This window comes from Triticum dicoccoides, chromosome 1A, assembly GCF_002162155.2.
Source record: "Triticum dicoccoides isolate Atlit2015 ecotype Zavitan chromosome 1A, WEW_v2.0, whole genome shotgun sequence".
NCBI classification, from domain to species: Eukaryota; Viridiplantae; Streptophyta; class Magnoliopsida; order Poales; family Poaceae; genus Triticum; species Triticum dicoccoides.
This window is the reverse complement of record NC_041380.1, coordinates 91,053,878-91,065,946: the sequence shown is the minus strand read 5'-3', so window position 1 is coordinate 91,065,946 and position 12,069 is coordinate 91,053,878. Positions and strand designations below refer to the sequence as shown.

Below are 12,069 nucleotides of genomic sequence, written 5' to 3'. Positions count from 1 at the left end.
TGCAATGTAAATGTCTTATTGCAACGAGCGAAACAGAAAGACGAAGACATAGGTACGACCCGGCCAATCTTTGGAAAAGATCGGCCCGCCGACGCTCGTAGCATGCCCCAAAGAAACAAAAATGCATCTAAGACATTTTTTCTGCCAGAAGAACAACATATCCTCGGTCAAGCCTCCCGATCAACTTGTTATAACATTCTCTGATTGTTTGTTTTATTTTTCGAATCCCCTCTGATAGTTTAGTATGTTTCTTCAGAGACCAGACCCCGTAGTGGGCTACTTTGCGGTTCTTCATAGAAAGCCATATGGACGGCGACAGGTTTGTTCTTGCTGAGAGAAGTCCTTGACAATGATATGACCAATCAATCTGGCGGTCTGCTCTGTTCATTTGCCGGATCCAATCCAACTGAACATGAGCATCCAACAACATCGCAATCTGGCCAGCTACCTCGCAGAAACTTCTTTGTTTCCGGCACATGCACAGAATTTTCTCTTGCATTTATTTTTTATGCAGAGAATGTCTCGAGGAGCATCCCGAGCCCTATAAAAAGGCCAGTGGCTCTCACTCACTCCATCTCAACCATCACCTGCAGATAACAACCATCTCATCTCATTGTAGCGAGATCAGATCCGAGCCTACCTAGCTACTCACTCACCTTCGTCAAGAACTTCACCATGGTTGTCCCGGTAATCGACTTCTCCAAGCTCGACGGCGCCGAGAGGGCGGAGACCATGGCGCAGATCGCCGACGGCTGCGAGAACTGGGGCTTCTTCCAGCTGGTGAACCACGGCATCCCGCTGGAGCTACTTGACTGCGTCAAGAAGGTGTGCTCCGAGAGCTACCGCCTCCGGGAGGCGGCGTTCCGGTCGTCCGAGCCCGTGCAGACGCTGGAGAGGCTGGTGGAGGCGGAGCGGCGCGGCGAGGCGGTGGCGCCCGTGGACGACATGGACTGGGAGGACATCTTCTACCTCCACGACGACAACCAGTGGCCCTCCGACCCGCCGGCCTTCAAGGAGACCATGCGGGAGTACCGCGCCGAGCTCAAGAAGCTCGCGGAGCGGGTCATGGAGGCCATGGACGAGAACCTCGGCCTGGACAAGGGCCGCATGAAGGCCGCCTTCACCGGCGACGGCCTCCTCGCGCCGTTCTTCGGCACCAAGGTCAGCCACTACCCGCCGTGCCCGCGCCCGGACCTCATCACCGGGCTCCGCGCGCACACCGACGCCGGCGGCGTCATCCTGCTGTTCCAGGACGACAAGGTGGGCGGCCTCGAGGTGCTCAAGGACGGCGAGTGGCTGGACGTGCAGCCGCTCCCCGACGCCATCGTCGTCAACACCGGCGACCAGGTGGAGGTGCTCAGCAACGGCCGCTACCGCAGCGCGTGGCACCGCGTCCTGCCCATGCGCAACGGCAACCGCCGCTCCATCGCGTCCTTCTACAACCCGGCGTTCGAGGCGGCCATCTCGCCGGCGGTGGGGGAAGGCGCCGCCGCCGCGTACCCGGACTACGTGTTCGGGGATTACATGGATGTGTACAACAAGCAGAAGTTCGATGCCAAGGAGCCAAGGTTCGAGGCCGTCAAGGCGCCAAAGGCAGCTTAAGATTAATCAAGGAGATTAAAAGAAAAATATTTACCTATTAGCTGGCTTTTGTTTTACAATGAAGAAAAAAAAAAGGTAATTTTGGAGTTTATTCAGACGCGTAGCAAATATGATGTGTGGGGATAATTGTGATTGGTTCGGTGTCAAATAATTAGGAAATGAAGTATGGATTTTTCATTGAAAAAGTATCTGATTTTTTCTAGGGGTTATATTGAAGGTATCTGTTTTTTTTTTGTTAACACGGTACAGACGCAAGCGCTCATACATACATGCATACACTCACACTCGACGCACACACGCACACCCTATCTCTGTGAGCACCTTCGAGACACTGAGCTGGCATATCATCTTGAGATTTACGAAGTCACGTAGATGCCTCATCATCGACCGAAATATCTCCTTCCACTGAAAACACATCGCCCGAAACCCTAAAATAAATTTAGGAATAATGCGAGTACCGGGACTTGAATCCTAGTGGGTTGAGATACATCTACTTTCTTTACATTGTTTTGCTTTCTTTACATTGTTTGATTGTGATTTATCCTCTGATCAGTACATCGTTCCACAAGTCAGATCAAGAAAAGTTTCTCTATAAAAGGAAGTCTTGTAGTTCTTGACAAGAAACAGAAGATCTCCACGAACAGTCGAGAAGATCTCACAAAAGATCTAACAAAAGTTTAAGTCTGTGGACTGTCCCGAATCATGATGCAACTTCACCTTCATACAAGGCTCCTGTACTGTTCCAACGTGAATGACAAACCACATTTTTCGATACAAGGTGTATTACAAATTACATTGTAGCATCAAGGATATACAACTCATCATGAGCATATATCTGGCCTCTGCATGATTAAGAAGCACACAAGCAACATCAATCATGCACGTGAGAAAGAAAAGTTAAACACCGGTCACAACAAAGTCATAGTAGACCGAAACTTAGTTTTGCCCCGGTTTTTCATTAATTAACAACGCAATTCTCATCTTCTTAATTAATCAAAGAAGCAAATCTTTTACCACTGTTTCGAAGAAAAAAATTGTAAGATCAATGAGGCAAATCTTTTACCACTGTTTTGAAAAAAATTGTAAGAAAAACAAGGCGAAGGCGGAGAGCCGGGAGGGTGGAGGGTCCATATGTACACTATGCCGCCACCCACAACGGGTAAAAACATCCATGGTCATCTGTTCCATACCCATACACTTCTCGAATACGCATGAGCGTGTGTATCATTCATTAAAGAAGAAGAGGGGTGGGGAGCCCCAAACCACCGTTACAACAAGTTGCTTATTTACATGCAGATTTTTATCTGACCTACCCACCACTCACTTGTGGCAAGCTACTCCTGCCCTATCCGATCCACCCTAGCTGGCTCCTCTCCTAAGACCTCCCCATTCAGCAGCTCTGCCTTCACCCAGATAGCTCCCTCTGCTTGTAGCTTTTGCAACACACCTGACAGAGATGGTGTGGAGCCCTTGAACACTATATCATTCCTATGCTTCCACATCGTCCACATTGCCAATAAGCACAATGCTCGTGTGGACTTCCGGTGCTCCATGCTAACATCCTGCGTAGCGCACCATCCGCCCAAAGTATCATCTGGCAGGGGTAGGTATTCCTTCCTGCCAACATGGTGCACCATTGCCATACCTGCCTTGCGAAGACGCGTCCAATGAGTAAGTGTTGTATGGTCTCGTCGTGTTGGTTGCATAAAGGGCAAGTGTCCTGATGTGGCAACCCTCTGCGTGCCAGCCTGTCCGAGGTCCAACATCGGTTCCTGAGAGCAAGCCAGGAAAAGAAGAGGCATCTCAACGGAGCCCTCGACTTCCAAGTAAACGTCGCTGTCGGGGAGAGTTGCCGGCCCATGAATTTGGCCGCATATGCAGATCTTGCTGAGTACCTGCCATTACCCTTCCAGGACCATTGAACCTTGTCCTCCACACCCTCCGTCAACCCAAACTCCGCCAGACTCGTCCAAAGCCGCAAGTATTCCTCCAGCTCCGGTAGCGTGAGGTTGGGGCCAATATCACTAGCCCAAGCACCATTGATGAGCGCATCCGAGACCATCCTCGTCTTCGTGATCTATTTCGGTATTATGTTGTACAGGGCCAGTGCGGTTTCACTTATCCTTGCTCCGTCGACCAACGGTCCTCCCAGAACCTAGTGGTACTACCATCTCCCACCGTCGTACGTATCGCTGCCTGAGCCAAGGCCACTGATTTCGAGGGCACTGAAATGGCGAACTCTGCCCATGATCTCTCCTTGTCTGCCCTCTGGAGCCAAGGCCAGCGAGCATGCAGTGCTTTGTTGAGCCATCTCAAGTCGGGAATTCCCAGGCCACCATCCCACTTAGGTGTACATACCTCCTCCATACCCATACACACAAGAGAAAACAATGGTTGATGTTTCACTCGTCGTAGAGAAGATCATGAACTGAGCCAGTGCATAGACCCATAGATAACCTGCATAAGAGATGAACTTTTAGAGTTAGAAACCATATCATTTGTTTACGATTACAACGGCTTCTCTTTCCTTCCTCACAAGAAAAGGCTTTCCTCCTCCTCCTGGTGGCACCGCTGCCGATCCACCTCACCTTCGATGGCCTTTGGGCCATGGAGGTGCAAAGGACCTCGCCCCCCCCCCCCTCTCGCCGGCGAGAGGGACCCAGTTCTCATTCTTGTTACGTTCATCGTCTTGATTGTTACTGTATTGTGGCAGCCATGTCTCTTAGTAGGAATAATGTCTCCCATGTTCTATCCCGTCCTAAGGATTCGGTCGGAGGGCGTGTCGAGGTGTGTCTCTGTCGGATCTCACAGGATTCGGCAGGTGCTGGTCTTCGACGGATCTGTTTGGATCTGATCTTCATTCATCTTCTTTTGGGTGTTTACAAGTTTGCCTCTTCCAATCTACGGTTTACTTCATCGGCGCTGGTTGCTTCTCTGGTGCGCTGGTCCTATGAGACATTAGCACGATGACTAATAGACCATCTACTACAACAAAGTTTGCCTGGCTCCAGTGAGAGAAGGGCGATGACGGCAGCGCGCCTTTGGCTCACTCTAGTGCTTGTAGTCGTCGCTAGGTGGTCCATGGACCTGGTTACAATTTTTATTACCTCTGATGCTCTTTGTACTGCCATAATTGAGAATGATAAGATTGAAAGTTTTTTGAAAAAAATAGAAACCAGAAATGCGCATAGAACATAAATTTTAAAAATGTTGATTGTGTATAAAATACTGTTAATCATATATTTAAAAGAAGTTAAAAATGTTCCTAATATATACCAGAAATGTGCAAAATTTATGAAAAAGTAGTCATCAAACACAAATATATTAAAAAATGCTAATCATCTTTTTATAAAATGTTAAACGTGTACAAAAAAATTTCCTCATGTATACGAAAAATGAAGAACATATATTAAAAAATTAACATAAAAACATAAATTAAAAAAAATGTTGATTGTGTATAAAATCATGTTAATCATATATTTCAAAAAATATTAAACATGTATTTGAACGATGTTCCTGGTATATACCGAAAATGTACAATGTGTATGAAAAAGTAGTCATCAAACTCAAAGTTTGAAAAATGTTAGTTGACTAATCATCCACTGACAACGGGCCCTCAGTTAGTATAGATAATGTTGGCTAAGTGGTGTGTTCGAAAAAAAATCCTCCCTAAATCACACAGATGAGATCTATTTGAAGACTCCAAAATTTGACTGTATAAAATGAGGGTAGCTTTCAAGCTAAACGGTTCTACAAAGTTGAGTTCTTTTCTATGTGATGAAACTAGTGTCTTGTTCGGATTCCACCGTTTTTCGGATGCCAAGGTTACAAAGATCAAAAGTTAGTTCGGGCCCCCGTTAATTCCACTGTCTATGAAAAGTGCTCGCGCATATTTACCGAAATAGTGTTCGTGCATTGTGCGTTTATGCCAAGTCGTACTTATCTCGTCAGTAAATAAGGATGCTTGCTGGAGTCGAAAACGTGTTCAAAGGCTCGTCTCCAATACGGAATCGGTTTATTAGCGTCGAACAGCCGGTCTAGCTATAGCAGTTATATAATGATGCGTACGTACTTCCTATGATATGCAACTCTCATACGCATCGAATCAGCAGAAGGAGCAGCACGCCGGCCGGTTCCAAGCAGCAGCGACGTTCCCTGTTTGGTCCTCGATCGCCTGGCAACGTCGATCGGCGGCATGGCGCTACTGAAGCGCAGCTTCACCGCGGCGCTGCTCGACGAGGGCGACGACTCGTCGTACCCGTTGAAGATGCCGGGCAGCCTCGCGCGCACCACCGCGCCGGTGGCCAAGATGATGCGGCTGTGGAACTACAAGCAAGGCTCGGGCCTCGGCGCGCACGGCCAGGGCATCGTCGCCCCTATAAAGGCCATCCGGCATTGCTCCACCGCCGGCATCGGCCACTCCGAAACGACGTACAAGAACGGCCTGCATGGCGCGCCGGCGCCGTCGCCGCCGGCCCAGGACGAGTGGCACGAGTCGGCGGCCGTCTCACGAGCCCTGCGCCTCGAACGGGACTGCTGCAAGAGGACCCTCGCGCTGCTGCGCGACGTGAAGCTTCAAGGCGACGACAGCGCGGAGACGGCGGAGGCGCTGTCGGCGGTCGTCAAGTCCGAGCAGGCGCTCCGGGGGAAGAAGCGTGCACTGGGAGCGTGGAGGGCTGCGTTGCCTGCTCCGACCGTCCAGCACACATAGTTTTTAATGCCATAGCCCGCTATTTAAAACATTGCCAGCACATCGTGGAGCTGGTTCTCACGCCGAGGATCGCCGTGAAAGCGCGAGAGTGGGAGCCGTTGTGGAGCCCGGGCTGCGACCACTGGCTACGCCCGTGGATCCCCTTGATCGGACACTTGCCGGAGAGCCTCTACGGCACCGTGGAGAGCAAGATCAGCGACGGCTGCTACGACGTCATCTCCCCATGGAAAGACTACCTGGACCCGACGCATTGGGAGATCTTCTCCCGGCGTCACATCTTGCCTAGGCTCACACGGTGGCTGCAACAGCTGAAGATCACACCACCGAAGCAGCGCGACACTAAGTTCCGCGAGGTCATGTCGTGGACGCCTCTCGTGCGCACCGAGGACGTGGTGTCGATCCTGGAGCAGGAGTTTTTCGGCAAATGGGAGAGCGCGCTGCGCCACTGGCTGCAGTCCGCGAGGCCGTCGTCGGGGGAGGCCGCGGCGTGGTGCGCCGGCTGGAAGAACCTCTTCGCCCCGGAGCTGCTCGAGAACGCGTGGTCGCATGGCTGGAGTCTGGCGTTGCCATGGTGGATCGAGAAGCGGAAGACCTCGGCCGTCTTGTTTGTCAAAGTTGATACAACAGCTTGTAAGATTGTAGACTTGTAGTCACTTATGATGAACAATGTAATGGTTGTAGTCAATTATGATTAGCAATGTAACTTGACAGTGTTTCATAATCTGAATTATGCTTACAAGTGCTGCAGTGTTTCACATGCGTTGCCAAGGTTTTTAATTTCGGAAACAAAATAATTTCAGAGCTCACTGAAATATGCGAAATTTCGGAAATTTCGCATATTTTGGAAATTATTTCGGATTTTGATATATCAAATTTCACTTAATTTTAATGAATTTTAACACAATTTAAATTTATTTTGAAATCAGTTTAAATTTGCACCGAAATTTCAGGGTTAAAAATATTTCGGTCCCCACTAAAATATGCGAAATTTCGGAAATTTATTTGAAAATTGTTAAGCGTTGATTATCAACTTGACAGTGTAAGACACCAAGCATACATCAAGTTGTTGCATTGTGGCGAACTCGACAGCCCTTCTGTGCACTTTCTTCACTGATAGAGTGGTAGAGGTGCACTTTCAGGCCCTTCCCCTACGCCATACTTGACACTCAAAATCAATACATATTGCAGCAAAGGTGCTTGTGAAAAATTCAAAATAGTAAAGGAGTCTAAATTCAGATTTGCAAGTTTTCGTGAATTTTTGCAGTTCTACTCTACATGTAGATTTTGTGACACTGTAAAACAAGGCACAGCATATCTTCATCTTTCGACATTGCTTCGCAAAGATCTCTACCTGGACGTAGAAGAAGCTGGGTTTATGGCCGGGTTTATATGGCGAGGCAGGGGCGTCCTAGGAAACCGAGATGGATAAAAGACTAGAGACCCAATGCTAGCTGTTGAAGAGATCCATACGTGTTATGTTCTTATTGGCTGAAAGCCTGAAACACCTCCTAAAGATAGCAAGTCTTGTTGCTCTGAAGTGCATATTGCTTTCTCCATTGATCAAACCAAGCATTTTGTAGAATATTACATTTTTTCCGGAGATATCCAAACTCTGCAGATGAAAACATATGATAAAATACATTGTTCAAATATTTCCTCAACCAGAATTTTCTTCTTCTAATTGATGTGGAGTGTATGAAAAGTGCTTAATCAGGCTTTGCAATTACTGGGAATGATGTTCATCCAGTGTAGCAGTTCTTTTGATGGGCGCTTGTCAGTGATGCTCCAGGGGGGCATATTGGGTGTGCTAGTGCCACCAAAAAACGCATTCGGAAGTTCCAAAAATTCTGAAAAAGAACCTGTTTTAAGAAATTTAAAAAGGGATAACTTCTGCTATAAGTTTGAATCGGATACTATTCAGAACCACTTCCTTGGCACAATAATGCACAGCCAAGTTGGATACAAAGAGGAGGAATTCAAAGAATTGAATGCTACTACTGAGCTCTTGATTCTGACAAAAATTAGAAATAAAAAGGTGATTAGTTCACTAGAAAATATATTACAGCCGGATAGTCTTCATAGACATTGAACTTGCAACACAGGCAATTCGATTCTAACAAACGGGTCTCAAGATCTTGCTACTGCATCGTGTAATTCAACAAGGCATAGACATATATATTCTTGTTAGTACATCTTGCAATTCAACAAGGCGAAAAACTTCGTAGACATTACTTTTAGGATGGCAGTAAATACTACTCCCTCCATCCAATAATTTAAGATGTTATGACAATTAATATACCCACAATAACATCTTATATTATGTGACGGAGGGGGTATAACTCTTAAATTTCATGCATGCACCACAAGCAATTCCAGTAAAACTAGCTTACATCAGACAGAAGAGTCAGAATAGATACAATACCCGCTGGAACATATACTGTTTGAGCATGTATCATGACTGGTTCACATAATGAAGCTTCCTTACATTAAAAGGATCTAGAGAATCTGGCAGACTACGACTGAATAACTAAGAGTTACAGTACATCAGAAATACACAATCGACCAAGTGAACTTCAGAAGCATCTTGTACTCCCCGCAAGTGATACTCTCATCATCGTAACCATTGCGCCTTGGAGTAAACTGAACAGTGCAGGCAGATAACTCATCATCACCGACAGCAGCAGCAACAGTCAACACCAGCATCTCATCCACAGAGACTCCTACTACGCGCCGCGCCATTTGTACGACTCCATTGTCACCTGCCGTTAGCGCACCACTCACTTTGCTATCATGTAGCACAATGTCGCATGGAATGCTGGTAGTGGAAGCAACAATCTTCCCATGGAATTCATCAGGTCCCTCAAGGATCTTGATCTCAACAGTGCCCTGCACCGACCTCCTAATGAATGTATAGTTCAAATCCAATATGCTGTGCATGCTGACAAGTGTTTCCGTATCAACCACATATCTGGGACTATATTCCAGCCTGCGGATAGCATCCACCTCTATCAGGCCTTTACTGAGTCTATCATCATCGACAGTCCTCCCATGCACATTCTTCACCTTCAGATTGATTTTGAAGAATATATCATCGCATACCATGAATCCTCTCTTGGGTCCAGTCAAAATCAATGAATCATCCTGCAAGACCAATTCAAATAGATAAATTCCAGATGCTTGTTTCTGGAATTGATTGAATTTACCCTTGATTTGGGGTTCATTTTTAGCTATGTTTTGAATGGCGAAACAAGGTAATTAGACTCAGAAAAATTGTGCTACATCTGTGCCCATGTTTTTTTCTCCTTTTCTTATTGTGCAGATTGCTGTAGTGCCATAAACTCACGCACGCAAATGATAAACCCCTGGCTCCTAACACTATTCGCTATAATAAGACAACTAATTGGAGTATCGTTAAAATCAACATCATATGGAACCTATGAAGCACCGATACGGATACGAGTATCGGTATCGGGCCAATATGGATACGTAAATTCACCATTTTGAAAAAGTGCCAATACGGCGATACATTTTACTATTTTTTAATTCAAAAATAAAGTGTAGAAGTTAGGAACAGCATATTACTTTCATGTTTGCTCTCATGAGCATGCAGCTACTAGCCTCGCCTGAGCGAGGACGTTAGTGAGGAGGAGGGGCAGCTCGTCGCCGGCTAGCCGCTGGCACTGGGGGAGCAGCCGCCACCTGGTGTGAGCTTGAGAAGGAGGAAAGAAACTTGGAGGGAACGGATGGGGGCCATCGGGGTACTAGGGTTGCTTGTTGCTTCTTTACTGGGTTGAGAGGGCTCTTAATTGGGCTGGGCCGTATCCAAAACGTATTGGCAAGTATTGGGGGAATATTGTACTTGTTTTAAATCATTTATTCAAGGATACTCCATGGATATGCATTGGGGGAGTATCGGAGGCAAATCGGTATCTGATACGGTATCCAATACGGATTCGCTGGTTGGCTCAAGTATCTGTACATCCGAGTATGGAACAGATACAAAACTAGATCCGTTATTCAAGTATAACATACAAAACCCAAATATGGATTACTGAGATACAACATTCATAAGTAATCATTTATAGAAGTTGCGCACAACTTAACTCAAAATTTCTCCGTCAGGAAATCAACCGACTGATATGAGGTACCAGTACAAGAAAACACACAATTGATATATTGTATGTGTCTGTGGCAGTAATACCTTTGAGGTGATGAGCTGGCAATCATCCTGGTCGTGCCGGAATATATAGACACATTTTCGATCCAGACTGTCCCTGGCTATGATGGTACCGTAGACATAGAGTGGGTAGCCATAGTCAGAGGAAACAATCTTGATGGAGACAACATTGACTGAGTTTTTGAGCCGGAATCCCTCTTTGAAGATTTTACCAGTATGTCGCATGGGACCAACAGGTGCTGTCAAATGAGAAGAAAACGCATATAAATCAATCAAAGAGAGTAACAAAGGAGTATGTATGTATGTATGTATGTATGTATGCATGCATGTATGTATGTATGTATGTAGGTGTAAACCGAGCCTAATTGAGGAATGAATTTGAAAGTGGCAGCCTTTGCTTCTGAATAAATCTAGCAGAAAGTGAAAGTAACCTTCAGACTGAATTTGATGAATGAATGATACTGACTGACTGGTGTTTGAATTGAAATGAATTAGACATGCATAACGAAGCAACAAGGTTCGAAAGGCTTGTTCTGTTGCAAGGGGAGTGGTATGAAGGGGATTTGAGTGGATTGGGGAGGATTAAATCTGCTATGAATCAAAATCCACCTCCTAAAGATGTTTAACCGAACATAACGAGATGCATATTAAGGGGGATTGGATTGGATTGGACTGGAACGTACACTCTTGGTCCAGGTCGAGTTTGCCGTCGAAGAAGTAGCAGACGCATATGAAACAGCCCTGCTTGGGGTCGTACTCGCTGTATCGCGGGTCCACGGAATACTCCGCCGGCTCGCATCGATACTCTTCTTGGTCCCACTCCCACTTCCTCGCCGCAGCCGCAGCCGCAGCTGCAGCCGCCACGGGAGAAGAATCGCCGCCGGCCATGGAAGAGGACTCTCTCTCTCTCTCTCTCTCTCTCTCTCTCTCTCTCTCTCTCTCTCTAAGATGGACGAGTCGGGGATCTCGAAATAGAAAGAGGAGCCATATCATATCACAACTTGGACCCTTTTAGGCGCGCGCCAGACGGTCAGAGGCCTAGGCCCATTCACATAGTGGGCATCCATTCGACCACTCATCATCGTGTTGGACTCGTTGGGCCATTCTGGCCCATAGTGGCCCTCACGCTCACCCCCCAACCAAGGACAAGGAGAAAATTGAATATTTGCCACTTCCAATACGCGGCTTCTCAAAATTACCACTTTCAAGATTGACTTCACACCAGAAGGTTCCATCACCTGCCGTTCCCCTAGGTCTGGCGACTAGGGTTCTCTAGTCCTTTGGAGGCGCCGCCACCAGAGTTTACTACTTCCGTCCGGCAATCGCGTCGATTGTACTCTGTTCCCCAATCTCACGACCTCCCCCCTCCTCGAGATCACTCCCTGGACTCGGTTGGGTAAAGGATCGGCTGCGATCTAGGGTTGTCGTAAGGCTGTCATGGCGGCTTCAGGAGAGGGCAGCAGATTAGCAGGGCTGGCCGTGGAGGATACTGGAAAGCTCCTGGAAAGGTTGAACCTTGAGGATGATGATCTGGTGTGGGAGGATGAGATAGATGCTCCGGAGATTAAACCTAAGTGGC

At 47.0% G+C, this 12,069-nt stretch overlaps 2 protein-coding genes and 1 pseudogene across 2 annotated transcripts; 2 read left to right on the top strand and 1 right to left on the bottom strand.

Annotated features, from left to right (window-relative positions):
• The first annotated feature begins 567 nt into the window (after nucleotides 1-567).
• On the top strand, nucleotides 568-1,787 carry LOC119364849 (1-aminocyclopropane-1-carboxylate oxidase-like). The gene has a single exon (XM_037630411.1). It carries the CDS (start codon nucleotides 676-678, stop codon nucleotides 1,600-1,602), a length of 927 nt encoding a protein of 308 aa, XP_037486308.1. The 5' UTR covers nucleotides 568-675; the 3' UTR covers nucleotides 1,603-1,787.
• Nucleotides 1,788-5,797: 4,010 nt separating this feature from the next.
• On the top strand, nucleotides 5,798-6,932 carry LOC119267775 (annotated as a pseudogene).
• Nucleotides 6,933-8,683: 1,751 nt separating this feature from the next.
• On the bottom strand, nucleotides 8,684-11,438 carry LOC119364846. The gene is made up of 3 exons (XM_037630406.1): nucleotides 11,174-11,438; nucleotides 10,515-10,729; nucleotides 8,684-9,454 (listed from the first exon to the last, which is right to left on the bottom strand). Exons 1-3 carry the CDS (start codon nucleotides 11,376-11,378, stop codon nucleotides 8,858-8,860), a joined length of 1,017 nt encoding a protein of 338 aa, XP_037486303.1. The 5' UTR covers nucleotides 11,379-11,438; the 3' UTR covers nucleotides 8,684-8,857.
• Nucleotides 11,439-12,069: the final 631 nt, after the last annotated feature.